The sequence below is a fragment of the Leguminivora glycinivorella genome, chromosome 9 (genome assembly GCF_023078275.1).
Source record: "Leguminivora glycinivorella isolate SPB_JAAS2020 chromosome 9, LegGlyc_1.1, whole genome shotgun sequence".
Taxonomy (NCBI): Eukaryota; Metazoa; Arthropoda; class Insecta; order Lepidoptera; family Tortricidae; genus Leguminivora; species Leguminivora glycinivorella.
The window spans coordinates 14,965,200-14,986,062 of NC_062979.1; the positions used below are offsets into that span (position 1 = coordinate 14,965,200).

The following is a 20,863-nucleotide window of genomic DNA, read 5'->3' on the forward strand; positions in this document are numbered from 1 at the left end:
GTCGTGTCGGATAGATCTGAAGATACCGAAGTACAATATTTTGGCTCTGTATAGGTACATACTTATTATATCCAATTTTTATTATGGTACAATACGATTTTTAGGTAAGCACAAATAAAAAAACCAATATAAGTCAAATTAATGTGTAATTATCGGAAAAATTAATAGTTTCGAGAGTTAAAACAGAATCAGTTCGAAAAACAAAAAAACATAAGCTTCTAGTTAATGAATACAGTGACTATTCTGACATAGATTCACTTTTATCTTCATCTTCCATTTCGCTACCGGAACTTGAATCATTGTCATCCTGCAAATTTATTATTATGGGGTCAATAATATTGTCGAAACGGTTGTCGCGATCCCAGTAATCGTTTTCATTTTTTGGACATGGTCATCACACCTCTGCCATTTTTCTGCCGTGAACTCCGAAAATAATAAATTCAGTGCGTTTATCTTTTCATCTAGAGAAGAATGAATATGGTTTTGCGCTATATTGTTTTTAACATCAGCCCATACCAATTCGATGGGGTTCAGATCTGGATGGTATGGAGGTAAACGCAGGACTGTGTGCCCATGAGCTTTTAAGAGGTCATCGATTCTGTAAACAGGCTCTTTTTGAGTGGCATTTATAAGAATTTGCAGTTGATCTTTTTAATTTTTTCCGGAAATTCAACATTGTGACGCCGCAGCCAGTTCTGCATTTCACTTTTGAGGTTTGTCATGGTCGGTTTCTTATCAACTTGAACGCTGTGGTAAGACGCGTTGTCCATCACAATGACAGAATTCGGCAGCAGTTTATCTTTCAACTTTTCATCCACCCACTTATAAAAAGTAGGCCCGTTCATGTCTCCATGGTAGTCGCCAGTCTTAGCATCGGATTTAAATATAGTCAATGCACCTTCGACCAAGCCATTTCGACTTCCAGCGTGAACGATTACCAAGCGTCGTCCTTTCCCGATGTCAGTGTGAATTCCAAGTTCCGACGATGATTGCCAACATTTGCTAACATTGTGACTGGCGTTAATATATGTCTCATCTAGGAAATATATGTTGCGGTTTTCACTTCTATATTTTTTTATTTCTGTCAAATATTTCCTCCGCCACTCTGTAATATTAGGCTGCTCTATAAGAAGATGTCTTTTCGATCTACATTTTTTGAACCGGTAACCCATTGTGTGTAAAAGTTTTCTCAAATATTCTCGTCCACAATTCAAAACACCATCTTGTCTCAAACTTGACAGTAACTTACGAATACTTGGCACTGTTTTTTCGATCTCATAAAACTGATGAATCTTTCTCCTGATCACTCCCAAGTCAAAATCATCAATTACATATTTTTCTTTATAACTTTCGGTTTTTTGGGCGAATTAAATTTCGGTTGGCCCTCATTTTCAATTGATGAATTTCCTACAGATATTACATTTATTACGGTTCTTTGGCAGTACCCAGTAGCTTCGGCCACAAGTTTGGCGATATTTGCGTCACTTTTATGTTCGAAACTATCTTTGTCTGCTTTTCTTTTCCTAAAATATTCCGCCACTTTGAAAATGACAGCTTTAACATCTCGAGATAAAGCACGACCCATCTTTGGATATTCTATCTCATGTGCGTCTGACATAGACAGCCCGCAACAGATAACACTACACGCCGCCACGAGCGACGACGGCGGAATGACAGAGCGCAGTGGCTGCTCTGCCCCCCCGTCTCGCCGCTCGCATACCTAAGGAGCGGCACAGCGGTTGTGGTCAAGCTATAGTTACGTATTTAATTTTTTACAAATAGTTTCTTATGCTCACTCAATCCTCACACTTTTGGAAAGCCGAATTTTGATGAAAAACATAAGATTTAGACCGCTATTATATGTGTATAGTTTAGTAAAAGTGAAATGGGAATTTGTAAAATACAAACCGAACCACTAACGTGTCAGGTTTTTTTATAATAAATTTTTGTAATTGCTCACTCAGTCCACACGTTTTGAGAAAGTTAAAAATGTAAATATCTTAAGATTTGTAGCACCACAGACACTCGAAAGTACTTCAACATTTAGTAAAAAATTTTACTAAATATCCACCATCTAATATTTTCTATTCGTTATCTGGTTTTAAAGATATTCAGACATAACTTTTCTCATACAAATGTATCATGTAGGGTGACCACACTATGTATCATATCATACCAAGATTCCCCTTTCGAAATTACCCCAATGCATCTTACTACATCGGTGGCAACCAAGCATAAGGTCCGCCTGATGGAAAGTGGTCACCGTAACCAATAAGAAAATTAATAATAATTAATCAAAAAATATTTTTAAAATCCTCAGAACCAAGAATGGAAAATCATATGAATATATATAGACCTATAAGTAAAAGAAAGCAAGAACAGATGTAGGTAGGCACCTTTGAAATCCATTTCGAAGGACCAATTGTTATAAAAATATCAAAATAAATTATGATGACAATATTTTTTTAATATTCTTAATAAACTTGGTTTTCGCTCGCCTCATAACTAAACAAGGCTTTTCCTATTTATGTTATTCCAACAAAATTTCCAGCGGCAAGAAAACATTCAACTATCGATTCAAACGCCTGATGAAAAGCACAACGCAAAATGATCTTCTAGAGCAATATTTATTCAATCCTGCAAAAACATGAAATTCTGATTACTGATTACTTCATGTTTAGAGCTTATAGCAATGGCTTTGCTTCAAAGAATTCTAAGTAAGTATATAATAAAGTTTTTACTCACAGCGAAGAGCGTTGGAAGAGCTATTAATAGACCAAAACGGAACTTGAATAGTCCTTCTTCTTTTTCTTGTCACTGCAATCTCTTCAGGGTGCGTAGCCGAATGGCACAAACGCTCACGAAACGCTCACGAAACGAAGCGCTAGTAGATATCTATCCCTATCGCTCTTGCATATTGGCGCGACAGAGCCGTTTCGTTTTCGTTTGGCGTCGGAGAAATGCCATTCGGCTACGGGGCCAGACCTCACAAATTACTTGACCAATGTTATTTAATGCAACGTGATGTTATGTCTACGCACGATCTAGACGGCGGCGTACGGCGTCAACCGAAGATAAGGGCTTCGGGCCGATATAGATAGTCTGCAATCCAATTGAAATTTGTATGGGAACTCGGCGTACAGTTCCCATACAAATTTCAATTGGCGTGCAGTATCCATCCATACAAATTGCATTTGGGTTGCAGTCTGTCTGTATCTGATAGACTTTAGCAATCAATTAGAATTATATATCTTTTTTTGTACCTCGATATATATTCAATGTAAGTTAAGAAGTAAATTTTGACCGTTATTTATCGCCCCTTATATTTACAAAGCTAACTACTGATATTGATAGCCACAGTATTATTTATAATATAAGATTCAATTTATAACTGTCAGAATTTATTTATTATCTTTCAAAGAATATAAGAGAAATTTTAGATATAATCCATGGGAAACGATGAACTGGAAACCTGAAAACAAAAATTCAAATATAAAATAAATCTATTTAATGATCTTAACAAACCTTAATCTAGACAACAATTCCAACAATCATCAGTAACAAATAAAAATGACCAATTTCTCACATAGATAACCACGCCATCTCTGAAACGAGCGTAATATTAATATATGCTTTATCTTGGCTTCTATGCTATGTTATGATTCTGAATCAGCAGCCCTAGCTTATACATTTCAGTTACACGGTAGTGACGGTAGATGACGTTGGCGATACAAAATATATATCGTCCTTAATTTTATCTCTTCTAAATTATTACTTACAATTTAGAATTTTGTGGAAGTGTGAATACACTAGGTTTTTTTACCCGTCATCATAAAACCAGGGACTACCCTACTCGTGCCTATAAGAGATTCCTCGGAACTAAAACATAACATCTGCCAGTGTAAGTATAAGGGCCAGTTGCATCAACCACATTTGACAGACACATCATCGTCAAGCAGCAGACGTCTATGGAACTTCCCATACAATAAAATTTAACGAACGCTTTAACGGCGACAGACGGTTTGATGCAACCGACCCTAAGTGTCATGTTTTAGTTCCAAGGAAACTCAGAACAAAAAATGTGTTTACATAATTTCCAATTTAAGTATGTAATTATGTAGAGTATAGTTTAGGCATCACAAAAAACAAAAAACCAAAGTACTCGTAAGTAACCTACAGTTTTTAGTTTATTTCTGAATTTTCAGATATTTTATTATTTACAAATACCGAAATATAACTTTAAGTATCTACAGAAACATACGGCATATTTATTTAGCCACCGCAATGATTTACAATTGGCTGTTTTATGTATGTATATCCTAAATTAAATAACACTATACCCCGTCAAGTACAAGGTATTGAAGATTAAAAAACACCTTGTATACATGAACAAATAGTAAGCATATAATGGATGGACTTTTATTAACAATTTATTAACAATAACAATTTTATTAGCAGGTGGTGAAAACTTTTTACTTATTAATATTATGATTCGTTTATAATAAGCTAATGTTACTGTTATCAGGACTCCCCAAGTATTTTAAGTACCTATACCATAAGATATGATAACAAGTATTTTCTGATCATAAAGAAGACTCAACATTCCTCATTACATTTTTGGCAGCTGTATTGTATTTTGATCTAAAAAACAGCAACGGCTAGACAATTCAAAATCACCTCTGTCTGAACCTACGACGGAACCGCAATTTTTCTGGCAAATCACCTACTTATAAAATTTTATTTTTAATTAGAAACACATGAAAATTAATTAAACGACTTACTTTTCCATTTCACAATCAAATATGTAACTACGGCGATTCTAGAATTGTGATGTGACCGCTCGATTTAGTATATTTCGTTCAAAAATATCTCCACTACTAGGCATTTAAATAAAGTATGTAATATATTATACTAAATTATACAACGTGTTTCCGGTATCACTCAAAACCTCAGACACCCCAACTGATTTTTATTTTTTTAAACTCATCTAGAGTATTCATCTTTTAATCTGATGGTTACTTTTTTTTAAATTGAATTTTTAATTTTCTGTACAGCTTTACTTGACTTTTAGCTCTACACTCAATAAAATAATTGCTAACTAGCATCATAAACCCATAAAACTATTTCTTTGTGTACGTTACTGCAACGACATAAGGTTTACCAATAGACAGCTAAGATGTCACTGTAAAACACTTTAAAGCTTTGTCACAGTAAACTTCAAATTGGACAGGTAGATAGATAGATAGAATACTCTTTATTGGCACACCTCAGCAAAAGATACAGTGGAGACAAAACAAATGATTATAAATAGAGGCAGACAACAGGCGGTCTTATCGCTAAAGAGCGATCTCTACCAGACAACCTTTGGGTAGCGGAAATAACAAACATAATCAAAAAGAGTAGGTGCTTCGAAATAAAAAAATCATAATTATTCTAATGTCCAACACACAAATTGAATAAACATACACATATAAGAGAATATAAATAGACTTACATAAACATACTAATACAGGTAATCGCAGTAAGCAAATTTAAACCCAATTTTCAAAATGACAAGGTTGTAATTAGGTACGAGTTCAATTTGTTATGACTTATCATAAACATTAAGATTAAACTGACAAACAACGTCAAACTCGTAGCGGAAAAAATAATCGTCCAAGTAACCAGCCAGTATTTATAGTTTTATACCCCCAAATACTGAAAAAGGTAAACAACCTCTAGCAATGCGATATACACAATGTTGTATTACGAATACAATAGAATAAATAGGCACATACAAAATAACTAATAATACTAATTTAAATAAAAATATTACCCCCATCAAGATATAGCTCAATCGATTCTACTCTCGATTCTGAACAAACGGTTTTCAGGTTTTTAGTGATAAGTGAAACACGGTGTATACTTAATTAAATTAATTAAAAACAAGGATCCCAATGCCTATCGCACGTATTTCATAAATAGTATTTTTCTTCCCACATATATTCGAGTGACGAGATGGAGCGCAGATGTGGTTGTCTGGTTACAAGTTGGCTGATTACAAGATGAGAAAAATAAGTAGGTATAATTTATAATAGTTATCATCTGATAAATACCGATGATGAATTGATGGCTAATATCCATCTCTTTCCTTTATTGGCCATTAAATGATTAATTTATAATTCAACGCACAATCTTGCGATATAACACGAATCGCGCGCCAGTTTCAGAGCATTGCTTTTCAGTTAAACCGTAGATACTATTATAGATAAGCGTGTAAACCTAAAACGGTATGGCTCATAACTTGCAATAAAATCGTGAAAACATTGATTTCCACATCCATTTACGTTTGAGCTGTCAAAGTGTAAACCGAGTCTCAAAAGTCGCGTCGAGTGTATTTTTCTTTGGTTACCATCCAAGTTTCCCGATTCGGAGTGCCAAAGTACGCTTTACGTAACCACATTCGCAAACGTATAGTTCGTTGTAGACCACCGCTAGAACAATAAAATTATCAAACAACGCCGCTTATTGTTCAGAAAAACTTCTTCATAGCAGATAATTCTATAATAACTCCGCTGTCATCAAATAGTTATTATATGGGGTCTTATTAAGATAAAGATTATACTGTTAGCCGTAAAGATAAAGGATTTTATTGTTGTGTGTAGAAAAGGAGGTGTTGTTGGAGTTTTTCGCGTATTTGCTGTAAGAGTGTCACTTTAACAGTTCACCACTCTGTGCAGCAGTGCAGCGGAGACTCATTCAAGAATTGTGTTTAAAGAAGAACAAACATGTCCAACGACTTTGTGAATTTTAAGGTCAGTAACAAAACATTTGAGTTATAAATAGCGATCACATAGATGCTTATTAGTTATAATTCAGTTATAAATTTTCCAAAATACCTAAAATTTATTGGAATGCATGTTTAGATCTGAGGATGGTTTTGAAGATCCAAATTACCTAGTATAAATATAAATATCTGGGTGACCGAGCTTCGCTCGGTTCTATTTTATTATATCACGTCTTTATATAAAAAAAACTGTTGTAAAAAAAATAAAAACAAAAACTTAATTTCTGGCCGAAATTCGAAACCCTGCCCTGACACATGCGATCTGTCTGTGAACATTATTAGATCGACCTCATCGCTGAGCTAAGCGCAGCTATATGGTCGTTAATTTCGCCGCCCGAGAATTCTCTCTTAACAATACAACTACTCCACACAGATGGCGATAAGGCTTCGCTAGATCGATTTTTCACCCCCAAAAACCCCCACATAACAAATTTCAGCGAAATCGTTAGAGCGATTTCCGCAAACGTCTATATAAATAAATAAAGGAATATACAAGAATTGCTCGTTTTTACTTGTTCATAGTTCTAAAATAACAGTACTTGCTAGTACGGATTACAATTAACAGATGGCGGTATGTGCCTATTATTTCCGGATAATTCTAGAATGCACTTCTGTTTGAAGTATTTTATTTTAAAAATACTACTGAGATAACGGAAGAAGCTTAAAATTCGTAATAATAATTAAAGCACTTAATGAATACGCAAGTTTTGTCATCCGCGAATCATAAGTTAGTCAATGTTTGTTGTTTCGTATCCTTGACCTGTGTCGCCATCTAGTTTGATAATAAATAGTACCTACATCGATCGAAAGAATTCTCAGTCTTAACAATACAACTACTCCACACGAGATGGCGCGCTTCCGCCACAAAAAATGTCATTCAAAAAAATTGTGTAATTTTCTATTCGTGGTAAGTATTTTTTTTCAGTAATATGAAATGACTTGAAAAAATTATTACACCTCGCCCGCGATTCATAAGTTACTCAATGTTTGTTGCTTCGTATACGGGGCCTTGACCTTTTTTTTTTTTTTTTTTATTTATTTTGAAAAAAAACAACTTAAACTAATTTTGTACATGAATTAACTTGCCAAACTGTTACGTTTAATGGCAAGATACCTGTGTCGCCATCTAGTTTTTGCAATAAATAGTACCTACATCGAGCGAAAGAATTCTGTCTTAATAATGCAACTACTCCACACGAGATGGCGCGCGAAGAAAAACTCATGAAAACGCGAAAATTCGCGTTTTCCGAGACCTAAGGACAAGTTAGATCGACTTTTCACCCCCGAAAACCCCCACATAACAAATTTCAGCGAAATCGTTAGAGCGGTTTCCGAGATCGTCGGTGTATATAAATAAATAAATAAATAAATATACAAGAATTGCTCGTTTAAAAGTATAAGATAAACACTTAAAGCCACCATATGTAGAAATATCTAAAAACTTTTTCTCAATTATAAATGTACTAGCTTTTACCCGCGGCTTCGCCCGCGTAATAAAAGTATTCATTAAGATTTTCATTTGGATCCGTAGGTTTCTCTGTAGGTATATTTATCTGCGATTATTTCGATTGCACATAATACTTTTGCTTGCAATGATTGTAGAAATATTACACATCGACCACAGCGTAGGTAATTCTATATACGCTGGGGAAACCTTTATAAACATCCGTAATAGCCCGTATTTCGACACTATGATCGGTGGGTAAAAAGTACTTTTTTCTATTATCCCTTACAATTTTTTACATTTTGATTATACTTATCGCAAACCAATCGCAAACGTAATCTTCAAGCAAGCAAACAACGATCGTCTTAGAGCACATTGATTGTAAGAGACCGCCGAGCGATTATCCGTATCCCTCTAACGATACCCATATTATCCGTATCCGTATCCGTATCCCTATCGCTATCGCTATCGCTAACGCTATCGCTATCGCTATCCCTATCGCTATCCCTATCGCTATCGCTATCCCTATCGCTATCCCTATCCCTATCCCTTATCAAGATAACACTTTAAGTTCTCGCGCTTTGTACACATATTTAAAGTCACATACAGGCTGAACGCGATTAATTAACATTATTTTTACCTTTTTTCCCAACGTTTCGGCCAGGTTGCACTGGCCGTGGTCGCGGAAGACTGACGTCCCAGTAAAATGTCACCGGAGATGTAAACAACACAAAACTACCCGATATTAATATATATAAATGTTCGGGGTAGACAAATAAATATAATCTACCCGCTTTTAGTTAATGTTTATTTCCCACCGCACGACACACAAAAAAAAAAGAAAAAAGGTAAAAATAATGTTAATTAATCGCGTTCGACCTTATCAAGATGTTTAATGATTTCTTATCAAGTGCTAAAATATAAAGTTTCATGGTTTTATCTTTTAAAATTAAGAAATCCCATACAAACTTTCAACCTCTTTTTCAACCCCTTCATCCCTTTTTTTCGAAATAAAAAGTAGCCTATGTTCTGTCTCAGGGTCTAAAGATTGTCTGTTCCAAATTTCATCAAAATCGGTTGCGTGGTTTAAGCGGTAAAGCGTAACAGACAGACAGACAGACAGACAGACAGACAGACAGACAGACAGAGTTACTTAGTATGGATAGTATGGATAGTATGGAAGTATGGATGGATTAATATCTTACCGCGTGTTAGTTACTACATATATACGGGTCAAATCTTGCAAGTTAAAATTGAATGAAAAAGTGAATTCAAGATGAAGCTGAAATTATTCAACGTTACATACGTTAATGACGTGTTTTGAGCCTAAAAAGTTTTTAATAAAAACTATACTCATAAAATGGATTTGTAGGTATAGAGTAGGTACTCGCTTTTCTGAAAATTTCTGAAAGAAATCTGATCTAAAGTTTTCATAAAGCTTTATAGTTTGGCTTTTGGTTCAAGTTAGCGATTATTACTAATAAAATATGACAGAGTATATGTTAATATCTGAACTCTGATACTGACTGCAGAAAATGTAACTTGTTACGAACTATAATTTATTAGTTTCTCTGGGTATTAGTACTAACTATTTTTTATTTAAGTTAACTTGCACGTGAAGTGGCTTTAGTTGTAAACAATATACTCATGTATGAAATAAATACAATGGAAAACGATACAATAAAATATATCTATGGTTAATTATCATAACACAATAAAATTTATTAGCCAGAGATTCATTACAGTACCACATTAATAAAACTATCAGTTGTTCAATACGTCATTGTAGAACTACTATGTTCAAAAACACACTTAAATACATAAACATGTTTAATCAGACACATACTTACTTCATAGTTATTGAAAAAAATATGTGTCATATTTTATATAGCTATTCCAATCACTAAACATTGCACTGGAAAATTAAAAAATGCCTAAAATCATACATAGCTGAAAACAGTAAAAACTGAAGTTCAGCTAAATCGAGTACCCATCTAACGGTTTCATAGTCTTTGAAATCGACTTAGCCCATGCCAATACCTACATAAACATCAAGAATAATTGCATTTTCCGTATACCTAAAGTTATTAAATAGTATTACTGTGATTGTGTTTGTCAATGAATGACTCAAACAAATAACACATTCATCACGTACAGACAGACCGAGGTACATTTCAACAGTAGTTATGGTACATAGTACATACAATTACATACAAGTAAGTGTTGTTAGTACGATTCTCGGTAATCCCCCTTTAAAGACAGTCATCGTTTCAGCAACAGTCATAAACTTAATCCGAGTCTTAGCAATTGCTATGTTATTTTCCGCTATATGATTTAAGGATTTTTTCCCCTCACTAGCTCGGAAACACGTGTTTTGTCCTTTAATACCAGCGGGTAAAAACGCATTTTATCCACTAGTGGGTAAAGTAATTTGACCTTGAATAAAGTCAAATTAACTGCTTTAAAATTTATAAAAGTAGGTGAATCTAGTAATAAAGATGATTTACCACCTGTGGAACTACTGGAAGCAGTGATAAATGCATTTTTTGCGTTGTAGTTTCCTCGCTATAGTGAGAGGAAAAGTTTTGTGTTACACTCGGGTGCAAATGTATTTTACTTCTCGTGTGTTAAAAAAACTCGCAAGTTCAGGATTCTATTCTCGAACCACTCGCTTCGCTCGTGGTTCAACTATAGAATCCTTTCACTTGCTCGTTTTTCAATTCCACACTCGGCGTTAAAATACAACTTTGCCCCTTGTATAACAAATAACTATTCTTTAAGGGCCATTTGGACCAACGAAAATGGAGGGTTAACCCACCATTTTATATGGAATTTGACAGATGACAGCCCACTAACCGTAAATTGTACTATCAAAAAGTCACAATTAAGAATATCATGCATGCCTATGGAACGCGTCGGAGCCAATAGTGGATGCTAGGACTTAAAACACTAAATATTGTGAGTATTGTAACCCCTTAGGGGTTAATGCGAGGCTTCCCAGCATTTAAAGAATATCACAAAGATTATTCTTTCAAGGTTTAGTTATAATAGTGAGGCCTACTTCGAATATCAAATATTGTAAGAGCAATAAAGAGGCAGCTAAAGACACTGCATTTTTGTGGTAGACACTTGAATTTCAAAAGAACCCATATCTAGTAAATAAAGACATATGCCTACTTAGGTACTCAAGATAAAGACTATCGGCCACTCCTATAAGTCAAAGTCACCGCAATGTCATTTGATATGGCGTCACTAACAGCACGTTGCATCGTATACACCTGAACACTGAATAGCTGCAGTAAATGAATACATCAGTTCATGTTTATACACACCTATGTACGACTAACAAATGTGTACTCTATAATGGTTTGATGTCTTTATAACGTTTTTATTCTTATTAGTAGTAGTTCAGCCCGAACTGTTTCATCGTCTGGTTTTGATTGCCTTGCCAATTACAAACTCAATCAGACCAGTGATGCCTCGGTGGTCAATTATATGCGTCCAGTTTTCCCCGTATTTACCCACCACAATAATTGACCATACAACAGTGCACGTAGTTATTAGGTACGTACACTATGTCTTTTCTTAAAGGAGTTGGCCAAATAGCAAATTAGCTATGGTGCCTTCTATTATAGTGTTTTTTCTACTCCCGTACTGTTATTCGTGAGTTACAAGGTCGTGCATAGAACTTTAAAACCCTACATAAAATATGTCAGGACAAGTCTATCTAGTCTATACCCTGAAAACATTTAGTAGCAGTAGCACGATTTAGCTGTTAAAGTTCAGTAAATACATAACCAACTTAACAAACCAATTCGCAGAGTCGAGACTCCTTCGTTTTCTGCTGCGTTCATTGGCGACGCGTCGAATCGCATTCAAATGTATGAGAACTCGATTCAACTCGGCTCGATTCGTCTTAGTGGCCAGGCTTCAAAGAACCATACCATAGACAGTTTTATTTTCATGTTTGCACTCAAACTGCATATTCAAAATGGTAGACGGTCCACTAGATACCTAAGATTACTGAAGGTATTTGTTGAATTTATAATTTTCTTTCAAAATAAGTGCTTGGTCGTAGAAAAAGTATTGTATGCAACGGTGTTTAACTGAGTCAAAAAATGCTCGTGGCGTCTTTATTAACAAATTTTCGGCTTCGCCTCAAATTGTTACCCACGCCACTCACCTTTTTTGACCTCTTTTAACCACCAATTGCATAAAATACTATTCTCGCTTCGTAACTCCTTGAACCCTTGATCGAGCCTATTTACTTATAAGTTAATGACCTAAATTCAGTTTCAGTTACAGTTTATTTATTTAAACATAAGTATACATCACAATCGTTTAGCTTTGGCTCCTACTCTAGGCAGTGCCTGTCACGCAGGTAACCAAATCATAAAAATATTTCCTAAATTCCTCGCATAGTTTAGGTCAAAAAAACCCTAACCCCTAGCCAACCGTGTGAAGACGAGACGAGTGAAAGAACTTGCTTACTCGTTCGCTTATATTAAGTCTGACAAATCGAATGATGATCCTAATTGACAGTTCCAGTTCTTCTTAGTTAGCGATTCCTACTATTCCTAGTCTTGGGGTAATTACCACTGTAGGGGTTAAAACTGGTATTTTTCAAAGCCGAAAAAATAACGAATGATTTTGACTATAGAAGAGAATTAAAATCTAGTACATACCTACTTAAAGGGGTGACAGTTCTAAACCTACATCGCACTATCGCAATATAATATAATAATCGCATATAAAATGACGCGAGTGGTGTAAAATATAGCTTTATAAACCTTAAGATATTTTGGGAAATCTAACCAACAGGAAGAAAAATAGAAATTACTGAGACCATAAAACTATATCTCCTACGCGGGCAAACTGTGGACACGTTAAATACTTGGAAATAAAGCAAAAACGTCTAAAATGGTAGGCAACAATAAACAGAATGAATAGCAGAGATGACTACAATATTGTGATCTAGTGCTGTAAGTTCTTTGCGTCTACAATTGCAATGCAACCTAGGGATCTCCCCGTTGCAGTCTGGTTTTTCATACTGACAGAATAGTGCACTAAAATAAGCGACAAAATGGGACCTTTGGTTATGCTTCGACACAAATAATAACTTCTTGTTTATCTATAAGTTATCGATTCAGACTTTATATTTTGACTTATCAGACTTAAAAGGGACTTTGATATAGTGTCCTACAAATTTATCATTGTTTCCAGTAAAAACTAGATTGAACAACGTTGATTACTAATTCACATATACGAGGTACTTTCTTAATTTATTTCTTGTATTACCTACAAACATGCGGTAGGGTAGGACCAGACCAGAGACAAAAAAATCATACTACGGAAATTCTGTGAGTTGAGTAGTACCTAAGCTACAGATTTTAAAATAGGGATTACCCCATGCAGATTTGGAACCGAAACACACACATGCCCTTTGTCACGTAGGTAATACTTTACCCACCTATATTTATATGTAATTGGTGAAAGATACCTTATCTTCATAAAATAAGGTTGCCAATTCAGTTTTGTCTGATGAGTCATACCGCTTTGATCCCACGTCCAATTGAGAAAGTGTGTGTGCTGGGAAGTTGATATTTTTGTTGCTCAATCATGCAAAAAAGGCGGAACGGATTTGGATACTGTTGTTTTGCCTCCTATAAGCCTCTGACCCAGCCGTACAAAAAATATTTGTCTCTTTAATGAGCGATATGATAGCCATAACAGATAAACAGACTATCGCACCGCACCAAGGTCGCATTGCCATAGTTTGTAGACATTTTAACGTGCTAATTGATGTCACAATAGACATCGGAATATAGGAATTGACATTATTGAAAGGGCGGCTCGTAAGCTTACCAGCGAAGTGGTATAAAAATGTTTAAATTGGCTTCAGTATACAGAGTATACTAAAATGAAAACAAACAATATCATCCCATTAGGATCCCCCAGTGAGTTAAGTCCTTCTGGGCCTGGTAGGGCATGGATGGAGCCTGTTACGCATCGTGCGCGGGCGCACGCGTCCGGTCCGGAGGCACGTCGCCACACCCATCCTTTCACTACACTGACCGGTCAGTTGCACCGGTCCGACTGGCTCTTATGCCCTTTAGCTTAAAGGTCATGCGACGGACTTTGATCTGGATGATCTTATACATGCTAATACGTTAATCTAGACGGTTTTATTGACAAATACAATTTACATATTTTATTGAGCTTGAAGTTTAGATATCGGTGGACTTTGCTTTGTAAATATTTGTCTTTATTAAAGGACAATACTTTTTGTTTCGTGTGACGCGAATGACGACGCGTACCGCGAACAACACAAATTGCAGAAATCTCTCTCCGTTCCTCTTATTACGCCATAATTGAAGAGAGAAAGATGCCACCAATTTTTGAACTTGGTTGTTCGCGGTAGGACCTCTGGCGGCTGACGCAAAAAGTTGTAATATTGAGGAAGGAAAAAAGGCTTGTCTGATTATGATTACTCGGACTAAAACGATAAAATATGAAGGACGTTGTATGAAATGATGTGTAGGTAGTGTACGTTGAGTGTACGTATGTTTGCACAAGTTGCACGCAATAATGGTAGCAAGAAGGACCTCACCTTGCGTTAGCTTACTCTTATTTCGCAACCATTGTACTTCCACTGATTAATTTTTAATAAAAAATCTACACTATACATTACATACTCGTATACACACAACAGGAAACATAACTTTAATAAAACCTACATAATAATGCAAGCAAGGAAACTTTGGATAAATTCATTTTGAATATCGGTCACGAGCTCACTTAATAAATAAACAAAGATGATTTTCAGGTTTACACGTATTATGTAACACCTTGAACTCAACCAACTTGCTTGACTAGGTATTGCTATCGGAGATTGCATTTACATACACCTGGCTGCATAGCATGTATCTAATTCAAGTTTATAAACTAAGAAACCTCACGTGTATTTAGAGTACACACCACTAAAGGAAATAAGTAAAAAGTGTAAAAACTCGTCGCTATTTATTAACATGACGTATCCAATGCGATGACGCAACGTAGGCAATAAATTAGAAATGCACAGTGGTACAAACGCCTGAAAACTCCAGCTGAGGAAAACCACTAAAAATATAACGATGAATTTACATTCAAACTTTAAAATATTCAAGGTTGCGGACTATAAAGTGTATACATAGACCGGTCAGTGAGGTACTTACAGGACTAAATCTGTTAGTCGCTGACCGCTGACGTCACAGTACCTATAAATCGGACGCATATGTCTAAAAGCGGAATTTTGCAGTTTATTATTTGTTTATGGTTGAGTTGGCAAGGCGTTATTTCCTATCTGTTGCGATATACGCCGACGTATTGCGTGAAGGGAGTCACGTGACACAAGGTGGCTGGCTGCGTAATATCAAATCCTTATCGCGATCGCAAAGAGGATTTTAGAGCTTCGTAAACGTTTATTTTTGTATTACATATTTATGTTAAGTGGAGTTTTGACTTTCAAGTAGGTACAGGTAATTTGGTAGGTATAGGTAGTTTGATTTGTGAGATAATTAATTAATTATTATTAATCAAAAGCTATGAAAATAGTTTTCGGTTTTCTGGTGGTTATGCGACGTATCGCGTTATCTTGTTTGTACGTTATGTAATAAGTCGCTTCATGGTTCATGATGGTAATCTAATTTCCTTAATCGTTAGGGACCGCGTTACTTTCAATGTCAACATCCTTCTACTATTTACTTACAGTCAAAACACAAACTCCGATTTATTTCCTAATTTGAAATGAACCGTAAGGCGAGCTCTGAAAACTACTATTTACAGAAAATTTTACCAATAAATAAATTGAACTACAGAATCCAGAGTACATTTTAGTACAAGTGGATCATATATATTCTTCATTCTCCCGCTCATATAGTCACGACAAACGCATGCAATTTAGGGCTGATTTGGTTAGAAATGATTTCAAGGAATAACAGCCAGGCCAAGTGGCTGACTTAGGAGGTGAAAAGACAAGAACAATTCAAAACTTTGATTATGACGTCAACATAATGTCTAAATGACGTTAGTTTCCCACGCATTTAGTTCAAGCTACTAAATGTAAATAAATACATACGCGAAATGCATGTGACAATCATGTCCTGATAGACATCACTTTGATGTACTTCAAAGTCTTCAAACTTAAGTTCATTGTATGTACCTGTAGTGAAAGGCTAATAAATACAATATCTAGTCACTTTCGCTGCTAAATAAATAGACAAGGCCGCCCCAACAGGGATTCGCAGTCGCGCGCGGGCCCTCGTCTCGTGACGTCACGGCGCGGGGCGCGGGCAGCCCGAGGGTGTGCCTCGGCACATGCGCCGCCGTTCAAGGTGACCCTAACGTCGCGCCGGCCACACACAAGTTTCCGCGATTGCAGCGCTTATACTCCTTTCACTTCGCTCAGCCATTCCGAACGTCTCCAGTCTCGCGATTCGCGATTTTTTGTGACCAAGTGCAAGTAAAGGCTTCACCCTGTGGACCTCAACGCTTCTTATCCATCACCTCTTATCGCAGTCGTCGCGTCTGACAAGACAAATCGATATGCGTCAAGCGCGAGATATAGTGAGTATGCTTGTCTTGTTAATTACGTTAAATGTTTACGTTAATTTGAAAAATTCCGGTGACTATAATAAACCTTTAGCGAAGATAGTTCCTTCCGGTTAAAGAAGGTCAGGTTTTAAAGAAAAAAAATACATTTTGAATATTTTAGGTTAGGTTAGCTTCACCGGCTATTAGATATAGCCGTTATATGGCATCTGAATAAGTCAAACAAGTTCGACATATTTGTACCTGTCATTCTATTACTTAAATAAAAAAAAGGAAAAGCGGATTAGCTTTCATATTAGCGCTGACCACTTTGAGGTTATAAACATTAAATGCAAAATGAATGTCAGTCTAGTTACACTTCATATGTAATGTAGGTATCAATTCCGACGTCTTAATAATTACCTGCAAACGATTAACGTTGATAACAAATAATTATGATTACTAAATGTTATAACATAATCGGAAGATAAGTAAAGGTCATGACCCAAGGTCACATTAGGGACGCGTCAGCCGCGGTTAGTACCTAGCGGCCGGAAGGGAAAACCTCTAAGGGCTTTTCCACTTTTATCCCTAAGTAATCGCTCTTAATCCATCATAATACGTTTCAATAAAGCTGAATTTGTGTTTTAAGGATTGAAACTATATTTCAAGAATTGACGTTCACACATAATTACAATTTCTACTTGATGTCAGGATTGTAAATATGAGTATCATGTAGACATGTACATACATAGAAACATACTGAACAATGCTGAACAATCTGAGAACCTGAGTCAATCAATATCAATGTGACAACTTTAACAACCTAATAACTTGACTAAAATAATTCAAAATAGCTATTGAGCTCTTTCGGGATTTGAAAAAATAGTTTAGAGCCCTTAATCTATTACCATAAAAATGTATACGCAATGTGTAAACAGTGTTTCCTAAAGTTTAGGCTGTGAAACCCCAATGACCCCAATTACACAAAAAGGTAGATGGTAAAAATTGACTTACATTTAACTGAACAGTGGTATAGGTTCTTTAAAGCGTCATAAAAGCAGACTATAACGACTCGGGCAATTTCAAAAGAACATCAACACTTGCGTGTGCCGTTAACTGATAAGACATGGGCGTTGCCTTTACAGTCGCGTCCAGTTACATCTACACAGTTACGAGAGCGAAAATATCTGAACACGACACTGATGCTGTTATAATATAAAAGTGTGTCCAGTTCAGATATTCTTCTTCGTGTAATGGTGTAGATGTAACTGAACGCGATACACTATGGGATTATGAACATATATTTTTACTGTCAAGCATAAAAATATTAGTCTTTTTAAGGATTCCAATGTGATAATTTTCGTGCTCATGTGTCGTGACTTCAGCAGTGTGTTTCTAATTAGCATCATATTAGCAAGGCAGTTAGGGGGATATAACCGGTTTTCATTATCTCCTGCTCGTCTTATCGTCTACTTCTGAGAAATGTTTGTTTAAACAATTCTATCGTAATTGCTATCAGTCGCAACTCAATTAATTGGCGGTTCTTCATAATAATCTATAGCCATTTCTTCTAATACAGCTATGAATACGAGCTCTTTGCTTTTACTGTAGTTTTTCCCCTGATAATGGTAATGTTATCGTAATCCATTTATAAACTAATGCAACTTTACGGATTATTGGACTTAATAAAATAATTGTAGCTAATCCAGTAAGGATAAATTTGCCCCACTAACTTAAGATACATAGTCGTAAAATTTTCAAAAACCCAAAATACTCGTAGTAAAACTAATGAAGGGACAATTGTCCCATATAAAAACCAGAACACAATATTTCGAAAGGTTTGAACCGTAAACGCGAAAAAGTTTGAATTGGTCAAAAGAAGAACTCGATAACAAACAATTTAGTTCAAATCAATCGACAAATTAGAACAGCGAGGGTTTTGGAACAGCGAAGAATCTAAAAGGTAGAGGTACAGTATATCCTTAATAGTAGATCTATTTTAAAGATAAATTATGACATCATATAGCAAATCTAGACGAATCCTGAGTGTTGCGTGGTTCCTATTAGTTTGTCTCTACAAATCACACAAGTCAATAAGATCAATAAAGTAGCAAGCATTGTCTGACCAGCGTTTCAATTGAATGTCAATTTCAATATAGACTTTTATTTTCTTCAATATACTCAATAGCGGTTAATTAAACATTCTAAATAGAGGTCACTTGGTACTTGGGAAATAATTTACCTGCAATGTCTAGGCTTCGGTTCAAAATTTGGAAAATAGACTAGATTATTAAACAGATTGGAAAATATAGGAAAAAATCATAGCAATCACAAATGAAACACCAAATATGCCTGATTTTTAAATTATAAGTACATTTTTCATCCAAATATTTCTACTATTTCAAACTGAGAAAACCTAAATTGACAATCATCCCCACTCGTAGTCCATTGGGAAATCTGATGAAATACATGACTATGAATTAGATATTAAAGTAGACACGCAAATGTTAAATAATAAGTTAATAACTCTTATCCATTTGCGTGACAGCGTGGGGGTTAAAAAAGGAGAACGCCACTGGGTATCTGTGTCATGTGTACTTTATTCAGAAAGTTGTTTAAAAAGTCCAGATTTCTCTATCTACAGATAATATTATCATCATTTTATAACCAACATGAATCGCTATTAATACTATCTCAAAACCTACATGATTGAGCTATATCAGTGATTAAACCAACTCCAGTACCATGACTAAGCGCTAGTGCTGATGCTGAACTAATCCTGTGCAAAAATTTAATGCGTTAATACGTAAAACCAAACAATAGAAAAACAACGTTTGTGTCTACTTTTTTAAGGTTCAAATTGTAAAGATCATTATTAATAATTATGTTCTTTTGTTTAGCGTCAATACTCAATAGCGCTATCGATTCGCAAACATCGATTATCAATTCGCGGCTGCTCAAAACGACACCCGTCTTTAGTTCTATACAGCTTAATTTATTATCAGTTGATGCACAAAATATAAATGATTTCATAATTCGCCAGGTATTGTATATCAAACTATAGCCATACATACATATTTTTTTAGTAATTATGAATGAGCCTTTAAGAACCACATTCCAAATAAGACAGCGTAGTTTTATTTCCTGGCGAATTAATGATTTCTTTAATGTCGAATTGTCGACTAGTATTTTATGAATGTCCCCAACTTTTAGATATCTCGTTTTTGTTTTAATAACAATGTTTTAGATATAGCCCAGAATGTCGGCTTATAGCGATCGACTCACTGGAGGAAAATGTCTTGTACATACAAGTATTTTCAAACGAATGAAAAGGTTATTGTTAGGGATGTACCGACTATTGATTTGGCCGACTAGGCCGACTACCGACTAGTCGGCGCTTGGGTGGCCGATTAGTCGGCCGACTAGTCGGCCAGACCATAATTTTCGAGTGATTTATCAAAGTTTTTGAATTACATTGGTCCTTTGTTGGCACTTTTCATTATTTTTTAAAGGTTCAAAGGTCAATGAGAATATTGATATACAATTTCCATTTTTAACAAACGGTTTGGCTTAAGTTGGTAGGAATCCTGCCTATGAAACCGATAGTCCTTGGTAGGACATTTCTTTCTGTGATTACCGCAGTCTTTTCTTTTGACTAACAATATAACAAATAGGTTCATAATACAACAATATCAGCTGTTAATTTATGTTTGTACTGTTTTTCTATCACTTATAATGTGCCGACTAATCGGCCTTTTTTGCCGACTAGTCGCCGACTAATCGCCGACTACAAAATTGGCCGGATAGTTGGCTTTCCCGACTAGTCGGCGACTAGTCGGTACATCCCTAGTTATTGTAGTTTCAGCATTGTATTGACTCTTGAAATATTACGTCACATTGCGTGTCAAGGGCCCAATAACGTTAACGGGCAGATACAACTAGGCTTATCCTAGCTAGACAGTTATTCATATTCACTTTACATCATTTCATTTCGTTTTGTTTTTAAATCCATTAATTATGTA

The 20,863-nt window shown here is 35.5% G+C and overlaps 1 protein-coding gene across 2 annotated transcripts in view; it reads left to right on the top strand.

Annotated features, from left to right (window-relative positions):
• Positions 1 to 6,523: 6,523 nt before the first annotated feature.
• The window catches only part of LOC125229714 (hexokinase type 2), a 45,086-nt gene continuing 30,746 nt past the window's right edge, over positions 6,524 to 20,863 (top strand). Inside the window, exon 1 of one of the 2 annotated variants that reach the window (XM_048134634.1) lies at positions 6,524 to 6,794. In XM_048134634.1, coding sequence (XP_047990591.1) covers positions 6,768 to 6,794 — 27 coding nt within the window. In that variant the 5' untranslated portion in view covers positions 6,524 to 6,767. Of the gene's footprint in view, positions 6,795 to 16,638; positions 16,875 to 20,863 lie in introns of those variants that run through there. The other variant, XM_048134635.1, reaches the window with a different exon arrangement.